Genomic DNA, 19,009 nt, shown 5'->3' with positions numbered 1-19,009 from the left:
AAGCTGTTTAAGGTTACAGTTAGGTTGTCTCTAACTGTAGACTTGTGCTCATTATGAATACAGGGTATGATGCTACTGTCCTTTACTATGAAAAATCTTCCTTGTTAGTGCAGACAACTTCGTGGGTTTTACTGAATTCCTGTATTTCTATCAATGGAAACACATGCTGCCTCATATGTATAAATACCACAGAGTATGTTATTTGCTCAAGGGAAAAAAAATACATTTTCTAAGGTTAAGAACCCTGTAGACAGCCCTGTGAAAGGCCAGCAGGAGAAGCTGCTGGCTCTGGTTCTCCTGAAAACAGTTACAACAAAACCCAGGAGTCCAGGGTTCATCTTTTTGTGGCTAACTACCTTTCCTTTACTATTCTGTTTTGATACTGTTGACAGAAAAATGTAAGAGGGAACAATGCCAGTTCCCTTGTAATGTAATACTACATACCTCTCTTGCGTATTCCTAAAAGTTTTACAGGACAGCCCCATTTACATTGAAGCCACAGTTTAAAAAAGTGTAACAAAAGCACAGTGAAATACAATAATGCAATTCATGGCCTTTCTTGTACTATTGATTTATTTGTACCTGTTGCCATTTTAAAGTGAAAATTAAAAGAGCATAGTAAGATGATAACAGAATGCTTAGCATGTACAGTACCGTATGAGAAAGAAGTGATTATTACAGTGCTTTTATTTCTTCCTCCAGGCTATTGTGGTGACAGATGGAGAACGTATTCTTGGTCTTGGAGATCTTGGCTGCTATGGCATGGGCATTCCAGTTGGTAAACTGGCACTTTATACCGCATGTGGAGGAGTGAAACCTCACGAGTGCCTACCAGTGATGTTGGATGTGGGAACAGATAATGAGGTAAATCCTTCTCTGAGGTGTAATACTAGCAGTTTTAAGGGAACTGTATAAAAGTTGAATTGTGAAAAGTTGTTTTTTCTTGTTATGATAGAGTTTTCGATAATGTGGAACCTAAGAAGTCTTATGGAAAAAGTCTCATCCTAATGCACTGTCTAGATTGTTTTGTAAGGCTCGAGTAGGTGAGGAAGATATTGTCTGTAAAAACGTACCGTGTACATTGTAAATGTTAGAAAGTGGAATTGGAAATTAGATCTTAAGAGGGGGACGATAGAGTTAAAATTGTGATGCATTCCTTCTCTACTTCTCCTGCAGAATTCTTCTGCAGTGATTTCAGATGTGGATTCATTTTGGGGAAACAGTTTGAAAGTATAGTCTGGTATATGTTGGGAGTGCACATCTATGTACTTCAGCTGTACATTGACTTCAGCTGTAGAAAGCTCTATAATCCAATTAATTTTCCCCAAATGAAGTACCAGTGCTTCAAGTAAGTGGACTTTACCCGCTTTTACTTGGCTTCCCATTTGTACGACGTGGAGAGATTTAAAGACAGCTAGTTGCTGAAAACTGGCTTTGTTATTTCCAGGCCTCCCAGGATTACTAGTTAATTACTTGGCCCCTGATGTTTCTCTTTTCTGCTGAAAGAACATTTGAATTATTGACTCTGAATGATGTCAGATATCATCAGCTATATCATTATGCTTTAGCAGAAGTTACAGTATAAATGATGCAAGCATTAAACTTTGTGCATGATAAATGCATCAGAGATTTATGAATATTAAAGCTAAATAAGACATCTCCATACCAATGAATGTAGCAGGGATTTCTAGATTGTTGGGCTGGGTGTGTGCAACTTCAGCTTTATACACACACCTCCACCCCTTCCCCACTGGGATAGTTCAGACAATGCATCATGAAAGCATTACTGAACTGGGGAACAGTCTGCTACCCTCTCTCTCTATCCCCCAAGAACCTTCTCCTGAAAGTGGACAGATTTATTTGTAAAATGCATCTGAACACTGTAGCACATCGCTATATCAAATCACATACAAGTCTCATTGACTGTATTCTTGGTTTGAGCAGTTGGGCCAGTTATTTATTATTGAATGTTTCTAGGCAGTAAACTACATCAGCTACTTATGATACAGCATTTTGCTTCAATGCCTGAATTTCACCATCATTTTCATTTTTCATGGGGTATTATTTTCTTGAAATATATCAAGCATATAATATATACCTACAAATAGCAAAAAAAGCATACACATACCAGTAGCTCCACTTTTATGTCACTCTTCTTGTGACTAAACAATGAGTTCAGTCAAGGCGTCTGGAAGGGTGGCCAACCTGAAGTATTACAAGATGCATTACAAATTGTGTGAGCTGAGGTTGGTGCTCTGGCATACTCACCTTATCAGGAGGATGGTTTTTGTTATTGCTTTTGTTTTTTCACTTGGATAGTTATTTTAGGACCATATTGTGAACTGTTTCAATTTAGTTGTTGTCGCGTTAAGGGATGTAGCCGATTAACCGTTACGGGTCTGGTCGGATTCAGAGCACTGAACTACCACAGTCACGGATTCACCAATAATGTATAACCGCCCTTACTCTGGTCGCGTTCAATGAGAACTATCACGGCTAGGAACAATGCAGTTAAGTGCAATTTATTACAGCAACAGGTACACAGCTTCTTTGGATTGCTGGTGATAGTTACTGTCTGCAAAAGCAAGCTAGCATGCATGAAATGCACAGGTGCGCAGCCTGGAAATTAACACGTTAAAAGGCACAAAGACTCTATAGAGATTTATAAGTTTCCGTGGAGACACACAGTATAGCCAAGTGTTCAAATCTCACCCAAAGCCGTCCCAGTGCGGGGGGGGAAGAGAGGCTCAGCCCGTCAACTGATCCCAGGAGTCAGGAGGTCCTCAGGATGGTGTATTCTCTCGTGATGTTATCTCCCCTGACAGTGGTATCTTCCCTAATGATAGTATCTTCCCTGACATCCCTTCTCTCTTGGGCCAATTTATATTATTTTCTACCTTTTAGGTGGAGCTTGAGTGACTCTAGTCAAGCATATCTTAGTTATGGTTGGTGAAAAGTTTTCCCGTCTCCGTTTAAAGGTATAGGTGCCAAGAAATTCAGAGCACATGCTCAGTGAGGGGTGGTCGCACCTTCTAGGTGGGTAGCTTTTGGGCTGGAGGTGTGTTTTGGTATTATAATGATATTATAATGAGCAAAAGTACGCTAGAGTACAGCATTTGTCAAAACATGACAGGTCGTTGGCTCAGGGTAGCAAAAAGTGCGGCTTATCGGTCTCAGTGTGCACAAGAACAATTGAGTCCCTACCTGGTCACAGAGCCTAGCCGTGGTGTCTCCACTCCACTCTACGCTCCGTACTGCTCCTTAGAGCCAGCACGCCAGGTTCCCCTAGCGCGATAGCAGCTAAGGTTGGAAGCCTGGGGAACGCTCAGGTAATGCAGCTACACCCTACCCTGAAAGCCTCTTCAGTGCTGTACATTTTCTTTAAAATGTGAATATTAGTTTTATTTTCCTAGTTACTTTAGGCAATTGCACCACAGTTGTACAGTCTACTTAATCGTAGCAGCTCAGTATGTTTTAGTCCCCAGCCAGCACTGTGGTTAGCAGCGCAGGAAAGAACTGATTCTGCTGGCATGCTTTTCATTCCTGCCCAAGTGTACATCAAGCTCAGATGTGCACCCACTGCTCAGCAGTGTTAAAGCCCCAAGTAAATTCTAAATATTCTGCTGCAAGAGACCTTAAACTTAACTTGAATGAATGGGAGGCTGGGTAAAGAGGTTTTTTTGTTTGTTTGTTTGTTTGTTTTCCTTACTGCTGTAGTAGTTACAAGAAATTATTATATTAGCTTACGACTCTGTACCATTCATGTTCATCTGAGTTTTTGCAGGGCTGAGGAGAAGTCAACAGCATGTGAGAAATGAAGGCTCTGAATCACATTTGGGTTAGGGTCTGCTCTGGAGGCAGCGCTATTGCTCTTTTGGGGTTGTGTTAGATTGCACTTCAAAGAGTAGACGGTTGTTTTTTTTGTTTGTTTGTTTTTCCAGTTGGGATTGGGTGCTCAGATGTTTAAGCATTTATCTTAACGGCTTAACTGGGAATGAGACTCCTGAATTCTGCTGGAGGACTATGAGCAAGCTGGGCTCTGTTGGCATGCCTCATGACTGAAGAGCCCACATGGGCCTGCTCCTATTCCTTGTTCAGTTGGCTCTTGGCTCTAGTACCCTGGCTACTTCAGTCACAGTCAGTGATACTGGGGCACCAGCACCCCTAATCTCTTCCCTCTTACACCCTGCCTCTGCCCCAGCAGCTCCTGTTCCCTCCCTACTGTCAGTGTTTGTGTCACCGCTTCAGGGAACCGAAGTGGCCAAAAAGTGATCACGTTTTGCTGGCTAAGCTGGTTATATTAGTTCAAGCTGCTGTCAATTCTTTGTTTTAAAATCTAAATCTTTTGGAAAAATAACAGTATCTTTATGCTATATTTTCTTGCCCAAGCCAGAATTTTCTATAATGAGACACAATAGAAATCACTCTCATAACTTGAGCATATATAAATAATAATTATGCTGAACATGTTTTTTGAAATGTGCAGATGTTTTCCATTTAGATTAGTTCCTTCTCCCTTTCTGTGGGGGCCTCAGTGCTTTAAAATAAGTTTCAAAATATGTATTTTTGGCAACTATAATCCTGTTTTGCACAACCTGCAAATTCTCCAGAAAGATTAAATCTTACTTTAAAGCAGATTGCAAGAAAAACTTCACAAATTCTCATCCTGTATTGTTTTGTTGTGCACAGGACACAAAACAGGAACTCTATGCAGCAGCTCACTTAATTTCTGATAATTATTAAGTGCTTTATTACTGTTAGTTTTAGCAGAGGTATTTTAGCTGTGGTATTATCATGCTACTCGCAAAGGTAGGGATTAAGAAGAGAAGCAAATTTGTATACAATTGCCCAAATAATAAACAAGAGAGATCGAAACTACTTGCTTACTAGTTAAAATTGTCCTAGTAGAAAGACTTGCTTGACTGAAGTAGTAAATTACTCTGTGCAATCAATGTAGGACTGAGCATCCAAAAGGAGTGGCGTTGACCACTGCCAAAAACAATATGCCAGTTTTGTAAGTCATTGACAAATTGGAAGCAAACAATTGCTGTTGGGACATTTTTATCCAAAACATTTTAAAACATTATATGTAGTACTATTAGTTATTTACAAGAGACCGTGAAAGTCTCTCTGAAAGTTGTGCCTTATGCAGTAGTCATTTATTTGTAGGGTGTGAAGATGGTACTTCTCGGGTGGGATTGCAATCCAGGTAAAACGTACTCATGCAGCAGTCTCAGTACTGATATGAAAGCGTTGCTGGGGGAGCTGAGGTGATGTGATTTCTGCATTCTGGGCATTCATCAAACATTAGAGAGGTATATGTTAATTGCCTTGCAATGGTTAAAGAAATAGCTTGCAAAAGGAAAACGAATGGTTATCAAGGTATGAGCAACTGCAACTCATTGGTGACCTATCTGAAACATGTACTCACCTCTAGAAGTGGGATGATTTCAGGATGATGGAAATAATCCATTTGAATCAAGGGAAAACATTTCAACATTAAAATACGAATGATTGTTTGCTACTTGAAACTGTTATTAAACTCATGAAATGAACTGCACTGAGGCAAACCTGTTGGTTAAAAACCAAACACAAAGAAACTAATAAAAACTGAGTTAACAGACAGTTAAAAAGCAAAAGACACTAAAGAAAAGAACTTTATCCATACTAATTATGAAGTGCAAGAATGAGTTTTTCTGTTGTTCCTGAAACTTTACCTTAATGGTGGTACTTGTAGAAGTGTTCGTTGTCAATATAAATGTGGTAGATATTTTTTAAATGACAGTTTTATCTATCTCGGTGAGAAGTCTTATTTTCCATTGTATTAACAGTGAATGAATATGTTAAAAAAGCCTTAACAATTTGTCAAGGTCCTTAAATCAGAATGTCCAAATAATGGCAGTTCTTTAAAAAAAACAAAACCAAACAAAAAGCTGTGGTACAAACACTCTGGAACTTGCTTGCTGGAAAGCAAGCTGAGCTGAGTGGGGAAGAAGTATTGTCTTGTTTAATTGTACTTGGGAAAAATTGAGAAGTTCAGGAAGATGGAATTACAGTTAGGGCTCTTATTTAAAATAAAATGGTCCTGGTTGTGGTCCTGGTTATGTAACCTGACATAGAGCTTTAGTAAAATTAGAAAGATTGACTAATCAAGCAATAAGAGTAAAATAACTATTCCTGATTAGCATGTTATTATAACCAGATTTAATCTAGCATTAAAATGAATTTACGGGTTTTTGGTCGACTCTCATTTTTACCTTCAGTAACATATTTGAATTCATACTGTTCCATTTAAGAAACAGGACCAATGAAAAAACAATCCAGACCTGTGTTACTACATAAAACACTATTTAAAACATATTTCTGCGAGGAACAATAAAATAGTTTTGGTTTTGTGGTATTTCAGAGTTTATTTTCAGTTCTGCAATGTTTAATATCTTTATCAATGGCTTGGAGGTGGTATTTTAGTTTCCAAGGGTAGTAGATAAGCCATGGTTTGGTAGTGTTATCCAACCAGAGCAGGAATGAAATCTAGGCAGACTGTCAGCTTGTGTTATACAGAAGTCAAATTAGTGGTGAAAGGGTTTCTTCTGACTGTAAAAATCTTAACCTAATAATGCGTGCTTAACAGAGAAATCAGCACTCTGTTTATTTGGTATTTTAGAAGAAAAGCTATGGCAAGTTCTGGGCTAACAGAGCAGTCCCGTACTCAGGGGGCAGACTGCCAGTGTAAATTTGGTACTGGGAACGGCCAGCTTTGGGAGCTTTGGATGGTTTAGTTGTGTATTAGCATTTAAACATAAAGCATTTACCATAAATTTCTGTTTAGGTAGAAAGCATTCAATTCTTCTAAATGGTACTTTCCCACAGTGCAGAAAAGTCAAGTGGTGTTGTAAGAACTTGTTACGTGGGGAGTTTCTAGCAGCAAGCCTCCGTGTCCTGGAGCCAGCTGTCAGGATTGTTCCGTGGACTCAGCAGATCAAGTTGGTGGTTGGGCTTGGTGATTGCGAAGGTCTTTTCCAACCCAGATGATTCTGTGATTCAAGCTTCATCCAGGATGGCTTCAAGGAGGCTGGGCATGCAAACCTTCTCTTGCACTGGGTAGACACAGTTAAATAGCTGGCTGGTCCTATACACCATCATGCAGCTGCATCATGACTGTCAGTTCACTTTTTGCAAATGCCTATCTGATGTTGTTCCTTTATTCATACAACTGTCAAATACATAGATGTAAGTACCCAGCAGTGCACGTGAGAGAGAAACGTGCAGCTGCTCGAGCAGCTATTGCTCATTTGTCTGCCACACTTCGGGAGTGTAAGAAACCGTGGGCTGTTGTCTCAAGCTATTTCCTGCATGCTTGCTTTGGAATATTTTTCCCTTAACTTGCTGCAAATATTTAAATGCAGGAATGTGGCAGCTCTCACAGTTGTCCTAAATAGGTCAATGAGCATTACTGGGCTGGCAGTTCAGATGCTTCTGGAGGAATGACAGGCATCCATGGTAGAAGACTGAATCCAGAAAAGCAGAGGTGCAAACGCAAGCTCAGTTCTTCAACATACATACATACATACAGTTAGCTTTCTGCATTTCCCCAATTTACTTCCAAGTGTCAGAAGTACTGGTACCAGCCTTTCAGGTTTCCTATTACTCCAAAATATCTCTCTAAGAATGTGAAAAAGGAAGCTGCTGGTAAAACACAGAGACAAACCTGCTTCTAATATTTGTATTCCAACCAAAATAGAAACTTGGACAGAGGAAAGCTGACTGTAGCGGAAAACTGCAATTTCTAATCTTATCAAACTAAAGATATAAACATATCAAACAAATCATGTACATTGTGTACAGCTGTAAGACTTTCTAAATAAGTTAGTCATAATTGGCATTCATTGTGGTTTTGCACTGTATTTTGTGTAGTTAATGTATTATAAAATGGTTGCGGTCTCTGAATTTAAAGAGCTCGTATTCCTCTTGCCTTGCCCTTGAATTATGGCTGTTAGAAGTAGAGCCAGCACTTCAGTGATAGTGTTACTGCAAAATAATAATGGCACTTCCTGAGTTCCACGAATAGAGGTTGCTCCTGTCTGTATAGAAAGGAGCTATTTTTGTAGCCTGTGTGTATATGGGGGTCTCGTTCCTAGGTTATTTTCTGCAGTGTGTTTGCTAGTAGTTTTGAGCATTTCTGACATGCAAATGACACCGAGTGTGACGCAGCTGGAGGTTTCTAGATACGCTGCTTCTCGTGTAGCTGTGTTGAATCTGATCAACTTAACCTGGCTGGCTGAGGTAGACAGGCTCATTTCCCTGTGCCACAGAGCAGCAAGGCCAGGCCAGGCGCTCAAAGGTAATGCTGTGGCCCAATCATGCTGTACTCCAGACATTAAGATTTGTAAAACTATTGCTGGAGTAAATCTTCTGTGTTTTTCTTAGGGTTCACCCTACCTCCTATCCCTGCTGTTCTGGTAGGCGATAGCTGAGGTAACCTCCAGGCCTTTTCAGGAGTTTTTCTTGCTGTCTGTGCTCTCTTTCACAAATTTAGTGCTATTTTACAAGTAGAATATTCCCCCTTAGATCTTGCTGCAAGATCCTTCCATGATAGTGCACTGCCAGCACTTCAACAAATGAGAAAATACATAAATATTCCTCTTTCCTCCCCTTTCCCCCTTCCACTTGGCAAGAAAATATTGTGGTAGGGTATTACTTTCCCTAGAGTCAATCATGAGTCATTTTTTCTTTTCACTGCTCAGAAGTACTGAAAAGTCAAGTCAGTTCTGAATTACGGTTCTGTCCAGCCCATTGTGCAGAAGAAAAAAAAATAATTTGCAGACATTTGTAGTCTCCTTTTAAATCTATTCAGTTATTTGGAGTGGACATAGTCTGTGTTAGAGGAGAGGACAAGTACAAGCTGTTTTTATTGACGGTTCTTCTAAAATTAAGGGGCTTGGGTACAGTGGAAAAGATAGAGTTTAATTAATGTGTCTAACTGTCTAAAGGCTGAAGAGAGTTAAAAACAGGATTAAGGGTTTTTCAAGTCTAGATTTTATAGTCTGTAGTGGGAAGAAAATGGAAAGTCTGAATCTGAGTATGTCTGGCATTTCCCAAAAATGCAGAAAGGGATATGGATGCCGCTGGTTGATCGGAAATTGTCCTTCAAACCATGATTTTAATGAAAGAGAAATTTAGGTAGGATAAGGATTTTTGCATAGATAGTGATATGAAGCTTAAATGGAACAAAACAGTAACATACAGAGTGTGTTTGCTTCAGTATAGAATATTTTTTTCTCCATTGTGTTCCAGAAGATTTCACTTCTTAAATAAATATGGCATTGCCCATCACTCCTAAACATGCTTTATTTAAACAACAGGAGTACCCAAAACTGTGCCAACATCCATAATATATTTGCAGACCTAAAGAGGATACAACTTACAACAGCCACCATTTGCCCCTCATTGCAGGGTCCTTTGAACAACTTTCTTGAGTTTATCACAAGTACCCGATAGATGATATTTTTCATTACTTTTTGAAGAGCTTTCCCTATCTCACTCTTTAGTGTTCTCTTATGGAACAATTCTGGTAATACATTTAGGAACATTCACAACCTGAAAATTTTGAAAGCTATTTTGACTTTAACTCAGAAGTGTCACAAATTCATAAGAGTAATAATAAATCTAGATTTACCATTTGAATATATTTCTGCCATATGCTGCTGATCTGTTATTGACACATGTAGAACTGAAAGTCTTTTGACTAACCTGCAGCTCACTATTTCTGTAAAATATTATTTTCCCTTAGCCTGTTCTGTGAATTCATAGCTTTATATTTCTCAGATTTTGAGACTTGTGACCAAGTGAGGTTGGATTGTCAGGAAAGCACATAGAAAATAATGAAACAGAAGAGGAAGAAGAAATGAAATCACAGCTTTAGGCAACAGACAAGAAATTATGTTAAATACGCTCACTTTAAATGGAACTTGAAGTAAATGGAAAATTAAAGGTTTATATCTGTCATCTTGTGAACAGTATATCCAAATCAATAGCCTGACGAGACGAGTCTGCTCTCTGAAGGAAATATTGACCTAAACTGTTAAATTTAGCAGAGCTAGAGGATAATTTGTAGCAGTTTTTATACATGTAATTAGAGGTACAATTATTTTAAAACAAATGTGATATAGTGACAAAAATATTTACTATTTATCATGAAGTATTCATTTTTTAACCTAAAAGTTCAATTGCTGCCAAAAATGCTCTAGATTCTGGGTTGTAGTTTTTACATGGCATAGTCAGCAAAGGACGTAGTTAATCATGTAGTAATATAGCACACAGACTAGAAAAGTAATTCATGATAAATTGAAGAAATACATCTGTATTGTTATTAAATATTCAAGCAGAGTGGCATTTTTAGTTAAATCACAGAGCAGTTTCAGCTAGATCTTTCTGTTCCTCTGTTTGCATGTTAGAAGCATATCAGTGGCAAATGCCAACGTCTCAGGCCTTCTTTGGGCTTTTATACACATCATCTTCCCTGTGTTTTCTTCAGGTTTATTAACATTTTCATGTTGTTCGTAGTGAGTCATATCTTATCACTGCTATTTCTTTCTCACTAATATTTTCATAGCAGCTGTTTGTTATAGACATGAGATGAGTCCTTCAAAAGATACAATAAACTCTATTTTTATCATTAAAGATGTCAGATACATTCCCTCTGTTACAAGCCACTTCAAACTTGAATATAAATCTCCTTTACTCTGAGGATTCACATGTACATCAAGTTCTTAAAAGACCGATAAGTTGTGATAGACTAGTTCGGGGGTTTACTTTACATATTTGGTGGAGGGGGAGCATTGTTTCAATTCCAAAGCCAATTCCAAAACTTCATTTGGATTTCTCATGCCTCAGTATTTTTTCTCTGTAGATCAGGCATTTCAGCCTGATGCAGTTTCCTAAGAAGCTTCTTGGCTCCCATGTGCCTGAGCTAGTGAGATACTCCCTGGAATATGTCCACTGGCACAGAGCTTTACATACAGATCAGAGAAGTGAGCAAGCAGAAACATGGGAATATTTAACAGCATATAGGGCTGATTACGATTTTTCCACAGAATTTATTTGGAAATTTAGTATTTCAAAATACATGATTTTCTGTTAATTTAAATAAGAAACAAACCACTATGCAAACATCCATCAGAATTTCAGAATGTTGCCTCATTTTCTGTGAATAAGTAGGACTGTGTGGGGACATTTTTGTTGACTATTACTGAAGTTGGAATTAGTTAATATTGAAATTCTTATCTTGATGGTAGCAATGGGTTTGGTTAAGTGAGTACTTATCCAAGGTCATCTTCTGTAGCTTAGAATTCTTGCTCTGTGCTTTCTTGTATCTACTGACTTTCCCTGACTTTATTCAGAGAATACAGACAGGGAAGGAACTGTAATTCTTTATGTGCTCTTCTGAATCTTGTGGAAAAAAAAATAAACATGAATTTTGATGTATGTGATTTTTATTCTAATACAGACATTTCCGTTATTATAAATGAGTCAAATAAGAGTCTCCAAATTTCTCTCTAATTAGACATCAGCTGAAAATCTTAGAAATATTTGGTTTCAATATATTTCATCACACAAAGTTAGGTACTATTTCTTGATAACTTTGTGTTTTTCACATGATATTCTGAAGTAATATAGAGTTCTGCTATTTTTTAAATTCCAGTAATCATAGTATATACTAGTTTCTCCTATCTTAATCTAACCATAGGTGCATAGTCAGACTTTACATTCATTTATGTGGAAGTGTTTTGTGCTCATGCAGATGTGTCCATTAAATCATACACAGAGTTAATATGTGTGGGATGTTAGAAAATTCCATATTTTCAAGTGGCCCTGTCATCAACAGAAATGGTAAATTGTTACTTAACACGGAGGTCTCTGTTGCATAGAATATTCTGTATTTTGGAATACTGTGTTTTATTTGGAAACCATATTTCCTCTTTTAATCTCATTAAATATGTCAGACTGCATGGTAGTTTGCATCTGACTTTTGTCCGTTTCTTTTTTTTTTTTTTCCATATGTTTCTATGTTCCAGATTTACTCTGAGAACTATAATCAATTTTCACAGACTCTTTTCTTGCAAACATATCCAATGTGATGTGTGCAGGCAGGCTCACTGACGAGATGCATCAGGCAGTTGTCAAAAGGTTGATGTCTTTATCCTTAGGAATGGAAAATGGCTCATTCTTCAGTCCAGGCTTTTTCCAGTGACCCAGTTAGAGCTCAAGTCCTGCTGAGGTAGACCTCTTAGCTTTGAGAGAATGCTGAGGAAATCAGTATTATCAGTCAAGGTTATCTGTTACGTAGCCTTAAAAATACAATTCGGTGTCATTTAAGGAGACTTCTTGCACATTGATTTCCTTGTAAGAAATTGGAAAGGATGTGTTCTACACAACTATTTTCATTGTTTTTAACAGTGAATATTGCCATCTCAGAATTCACTTCTGCAATTAAAAATCTGAGAATCAAATGTTAGGTTTTTACTGAATGCTTCAATATCTAAATTTCCTAATTTATACTTACAACTATATCCTCAAAGCTGCGTGCTTCTTTAACCGGGAATATTTTTAACCCTCTGCGGACTTTTCTTGAAGTGACTACAGAATATTCCTGAGATGGGATTTCATGAAGAAATAGTGAAGTTACTAGTGTGTTTCAGTCTATAAAAAATGGTGTTTTGGAGAATCTGTGAGTTTGTCTTCTATTTCGTCCATAGTATTTTTCAAATTGTTGTTGTGTTGTTGTTTTGTTTGTTTTGTTTTGTTAGTGTTTTGTTGTTTTGTTTTGTTTTTGGTCTTTTAATTACTATTATTTCTGTGTGCTTAGGTGTTTCCAGGTTTGCATTAAACCTTCTAATTCTTCAATTGGTAGAAGACTGTGTACAAATGGCTTGTGCTTCCTAAGGGATTCACTAAATGTGCATTAGCTGAACAAGAAAACATTGCCTACTCCTGTTATGAACTAATTGTGTACAAAGGGGAACAGCATTTCCTCACCATATTTAGAGCTGTTAACTGTTTTGACTCATTTGCAAAAGGAGAATATAATGTGCTATTCTTTACCACTGCATTCCCAGAGGAATGTGTTACATCACCTCCCTTGTTTTCATTTAGATGCTTTTCTCAAATTTTGTTAGGCACAGCTTAGTAGCTATGAGTATTGGCAGATTTATCAATAAAACTCAAATATAAACAAGCTTGGTTTTTAAACATTTATTCAGTTTAAATATTTTTCTAACTCAATATCATAATATGTATACTAACAGCATTTTGATTACCTGTGTGTTCACTTGTAATGGGCTTCTTTCTTAACAGTGAAAAGAAATTCTGTGTTAAAATTGTTTCTGTTATAATGCTTGTCTCCTTCTGTCCTAATGTAGGTATAAAACCTATCTTGATCTACATTTTGTAGCAAAAATGCTTTTAAAACTATAATAGAACAATGACAACAACTACAAAACAAACAAACAAAATTAAACAAGAGTAGTCTTAATTTTCTTCACCTGGGGTTTACTGTTGTCATTGTACAACAAAAGGTTACTATAATCTTTAAAACACATACAATTGTTCTGGTATGATTAAATTAAATGAGACTTTCAATTAAATCTTCTATGTTAAATTTTCATATTGTACAATATATTATTAAATATTTCAAAACCAGACTTAACTTCACCATCGTCCTGTATTTCCTGTGCATAAAGTTTTCTTACACTGCCATAAAATACTGGAGATCACTATTCACAGTCTCCTTGTAACCATTCAGACTTCTTACGTTGCATGGGTACTAGACCCAAATCTAGACTTTTCTAGTATACCCACATAGCCAGCAACAGTTTTGCCTGTTCTCTTTTATCTTTCCCATACTTACGATTCAACAGAATGGGCAATTATAATCTCATATTTGAATGATTCATCTTAATAACCTGGACCCCCACTGCTGAACTCAATAAACCCCAAATGGCTGGGCAAGAGATGAGTAGCTTGAAAGTCATCCAAACCTGAACTAATTGTCTGAGGCTAATTTTATGAAGAAAAGTGGAGACTTCTTGTAGAGTAGCTGTCTCAAATTGGTTTAATGAACTGTATCTTAAAATTATCTATTTTTGCTGAGTGGCTTAGACAAGAGCTTAGACAACCTTATATGTTGAAATATCCAATACGGGTTCTTAATTTAGATAACATGAATTCATACCTGATTTGTACTTCACTTTCCTCTCTCTACTCGGACAGGTTGTTGCTGCATTGCTCAGAAGGCTTCTAAAAAGGTTAAAACTTTTTTTTGAACGTATGTCAACCTCTTATTAAACAAACAATTTGTATCATTAAGAAATGCCATTCTACTGCTTAGTGTGTGAGAAGACCTCACCAATTGTCTCTCACTGTTGTTCCATTGTCATCCTTTAAACTTTGCCATTTTGGCTAGGAGAGTGTGGTATTCTTTTTCTGAGACTGTTTATTTATTTTTATGAAATATGCTATTTATGAATATTTCTTTTGTGAAATATTCTACTTCATTAGACCATGGAAAATGTGATGAAGCCAGATGGTGTTTCAGATTGTCACATTTACCAAACAGCATATCTGCAGGGATTTTTAGGACCCGAGAAGAAGCTGAGGAGGAAAGGGCATTAGCAAGAAAGAACATAAATGCTGGCACTGGATTTAAGTCTTGGTTTCAGCTCATATTAAAAAAGCATGAGCTGTATTCTGATGTTAACAGCAATTCTGTCAGTCCATTTCATTTCTTTTCACTCCACTTTTCAGCAAAGGGGATCTATAAAAGAGGGCAGAAATGAATATCTGGAAATGCTTATTTTGGATAGTATGCATGAATATCCATAGACCAAACTGATGGAAGACTTTATTTCAAGATACATCAAACATTTCCAACTCTTCAAACTCAGAAGACAGCAACAGATACTGTTTGTTTTCGTTGGCTTCTATTCTTTCTGAAATGGTAGATGCTAGCTATCTGCCTCTTCAGCAATTTGACAGGCAGTGGAGGAGACGAGAGGGGATGAGCCATAAATTTAGCTATTAGTACCAAATGCGAGATAAGATGCATCATTTGTGCTTTCATGGAAATAGGCCTAGTGTCTGGGACAAAACGTCACCAGCTAACGGTAAGGCTGCTCCTACAAATGTTGGGCCTTGCACTAGGAGTTCTACTTTGTGCACAGAACTGCTTCTGCCTTTTTTTTCCTGTTGTTAGGATAGACAAAGTCAACAGCTGAAAAGTCAGCATCGAAAGAATGTCACCAGACTTGATTAATAAATTTCCCATCAGTCAAAGGGACATTGCTGGTGTGACTTGTTTATATGTAGGAAGAGACCCAACCCATTTAGCTCCAGTGAAGATTATGGCTGAATGTCAGCACAGGACAGAGGGATGCCAGGGTCAAAGACATTTTGGTGACCATATGACCCAATGTTTTTTTTGGTGAATGACCACCATAGGTTTAGTAGAACTGAGAAGAGAAGAATACAACAAGTGATGGAGATTAATAGTTACATGTGAAAGAAAAAAATTAAGCAAAATATCAGAGCTGTTGCTACAGAAACGAGATGTACTGATAATGTGGAATAAGACTTTCAATTTTATAAACAGAACATCTGTGGATATGTTAAAATTCTGTTCAGTTAACTATGTGGTGGACTCAAGGCACAATTTGTGTGCTGTCAAACTGTGAGTTGAAAAAAATAAAATGTCTCCAATTTCTAGAAAAAGTTTCACTGAGGTTAGACTTGTTTTTCAGGGTGCTATGTAGGTTACTCTGGATACTATTCTAGCCCTTCTTAAATATTGTTGTTTGAATACCTTCTGTAATTTATTATAAGCACCTGCGGTAGCACCCACAAGTCCATAACATTCAACATTTTTGTATGGGGGTTTGTATCTTCCTTCACATTTTTAAGAACAATAAACTTTTAAAGTTTGGTGGTGCTAATCTATTTTTGTAGCTTGTTCCCATTCTCCATCGGGTATATTTCAAATTACGAAGGATATTGTTAAATGTTTTGGGGTGTGTGACAGCACATACAGATAGAGATGTTAGCTGTTTAGTTGATGAAGTTCATGAAGAAGAAATGATGGTCATTGGCTGTATGGGGGCTGCTGACAGTCAGTTGTGTAGAGAGCTTAATTGTTAGTCTGAGCTTTTTTTGGGATTCACTAAAAGCTTTTATAGCAAATAGATGTCAGTGGTTGTAGGAGATATCTTGCTAGGTGGTCTGATAATTACATGTATTAAATGCAAGAGATTTATCAGATTTCTTTGCTTTCTGATTATTATCTCTTTTAAAATATTTATTATATGTAGCATAATCTACTGAAGTCCTAAACAATGTCAGATTCTTCAGGACTATTGTTTTCTCAATAGTCAAGAGATTAAGATTTTCAAGAAATGCCACTGGCATGCAGACAACCATTTGTTTTCAGTTTTACTGTATAAAAAAGTTATGCATCCTGAAATCGTGTCTGATGAAATCTTGCTCCAAAACCGTGGTTCTGATCGTCTTCCAAATTCCAACTCAAATTACAGGCATTTGTGGGGTTGGCATCATCCCTATCCCTGCAGACAGATGTTAACATTAGGAGAGTTCTCTGAGACTGTTAAACATAATGCAGTGTCTTTATCTTGCTGTTTATTTTTTTGTGTATCCTAAGATACACAATGAATTAGGCCTCTCTGATCTCATTACCAACTCTGCTAGATGCAGTTCTGTCAGCATATCATATGGAGCATGCTAGCTTGAAGTAGTGCAGCAGTATCTAACCTTAGATATTGGGGTGTTGCTGTTCTGTTACCAAAATCATTTGTGACCTCTTAAGAGGAAGAGACAGAAAGCAATATTAAATGGGGACTAATATGTTGTATCTAAGGAAGAGAGAAGAATTCACAGGGAGAGGAGCAGGCTGTTGTCTGAGCTCCATTACTGGAAAGCTGAACTTCCCACGGCCTCTAGGAATTGTCCAGTATTGAGTTTTAAAATACGTAGTTGGGAAATCCTTCCTTTTAAGGGCCCTTACCCTAACCCTAACCCTAACCCTGGGGCTTCCTTCAGCCACTCTTGACTTTATCCTGTTACATGAAAGATGAGGGTTTTTTTGTTTGTGTTTCATTTATAATACTCTTTAGAAAGGTGATTGTCAAGATGAGGAACTGGAAGATTTTTTTTTAGAATAGTAACACAACCAAGAAATATGTATTGAAGTAATACCTGCAACTTATTTGACTGTTTATGTGCCATCGTATTTCTGTCTATGGAGAAAAAGACAACATATGGTCAGATGAGGAGGAGGGAGAAGAATTAGAAAACCTCTGCTAAAATTTACCTAAATTTATTTAGGGTCCTTCAAACAATAAATAAGGATAAAATAAAAAATTCAGGGAGGTTTTTTCCTACTCCTGCCAAACTTTAGGGCATCTGTTGGGAGATATAAATTCAGCATATTACAAGAGTTTTCCAGTAAAGAGCAAATGAAATGATCATTGAAGTGTGTTACTGCAGATATGTTTCTTGTCTCCACATAGTGTTCATCCCAGGAATACAGCTGCCTCTGTGTTCTACCCACATGCACCCTTTGTACAAAGCATGCCTTTATTTCTGGATTGGCACAAGTCACACAGCAAATAGATCATTCTAGATTTTCTGTTGTATAAATTAAGGAAATTCTAAAATTAGAAATTTTCTCCTTGCCCATCGTCCTAACAATGCAATGTCTTAGTAATGAGCACTTTGGCGTAATTGCTGTTTAGTGTAGAAGTCAAATGTAGATCTAAAAAATGGACTCAATGCGCCTGGATGGTGGAGGCACACAAGCACATATCAGGAAAGAGAATTTTACTGCTAATCAAGTAAATGGGATGTAAGGATCAGAAGAGTGGCCTATAAAGGATTTCATGAGTTTTAGAGTTTCAAAGCTAACTTTCAGTTAACAGAAGATGTTGGAGCAACCATATTTGTATTTCCTTGGGGAGCTCTCTTAGTTTTTATTTTTCTAATATGCAGATTTGACAAACTAACTTGATAACTTTGAAGGAGGTTTTTTTTTCCTTCAGTTACAGTACTTTCATAAATAACATCTAATCCAGCCCTGAAGACATCTGCTTTTCTCCTTAGGAACAATGCACAGCTTGTACTGCCGATTTGGTGATGGCAGTTCTATGATTCTGTGTTTGAAAAGAGGCAATGTAAGCTGTTTCACCAGAAGAACTTTTAGTGGCATTTAAATTTCCAGGAAAAACTTCTTTTCTTTCTTTCTTTCTTTTTTTTTTCTTTTTTTTTTTTTTTTTTAACTTTATCTATTGTATGACAGTGATGTAATCTGGAGTATTCTTCAGTGTTGAGCTATACTGCCAGCTCTTCTCTAACTGGAAGCTGCTGTAGTGTACAGAGTGGTTTAAACTGGATTCTGCAATTAAGTTTACTTCAAGAATTTTTTAGTAGTAATGGAAATTTACTGGAATAGCTGTATCATTGTTTTTTAGTGAACCTCTTACACAGTATATTGGAAATGTGAGCAAGTAGAGCAAAAACCTAATTGTTCTGAAAAAATATATCATTCACTTGATGTATTATTGCCTTTTAAAAAAATTCATTTTCAGTATTCAGTATAAAGGATGGCAACATATACGGTTTGTGTAGCTGCAGTGTGTTGCTTGTAATGTTAGAGGCAATCCAGAAAGAAGTTCAAGGGTCCCTGTGAATTCCATGGTTTTGGGAATGGTAAAGTCAGTCTAGGAAGGAACTTCCTAAGGCAAATACATCTCTGATTGGCACCTGGCTGCAACCAGCACTGTGAGATTCAAGGTGATCAGATATCTTGAATTACACCTGAAAATAGTGAGGTGAGCTTTTTCTTTCTGAAGCGTATCTTCTCCTTTCCAGTATTTTAGAAGTAAGCTCAGAGTGACTCAGCCTCACAGGCTCAAACCAGAAAGCAACGCCACAGCCCCCGGCACCCCAA

The 19,009-nt window shown here is 37.3% G+C and overlaps 1 protein-coding gene across 1 annotated transcript in view; it reads left to right on the top strand.

The window, feature by feature from the left end:
- The window catches only part of ME1 (malic enzyme 1), a 180,830-nt gene that overhangs the window by 79,121 nt on the left and 82,700 nt on the right, over positions 1-19,009 (top strand). Inside the window, exon 5 of the mRNA XM_083829574.1 lies at positions 703-864. Within this exon, the coding sequence (XP_083685700.1) occupies positions 703-864 (162 nt within the window). The remainder of the gene's footprint in view (positions 1-702; positions 865-19,009) is intronic.

The sequence above is a fragment of the Anser anser genome (assembly GCF_964211835.1).
Source record: "Anser anser genome assembly, chromosome: 3".
Lineage (NCBI taxonomy): Eukaryota > Metazoa > Chordata > Aves > Anseriformes > Anatidae > Anser > Anser anser.
This window is presented reverse-complemented; position numbering and strand designations above follow the sequence as displayed.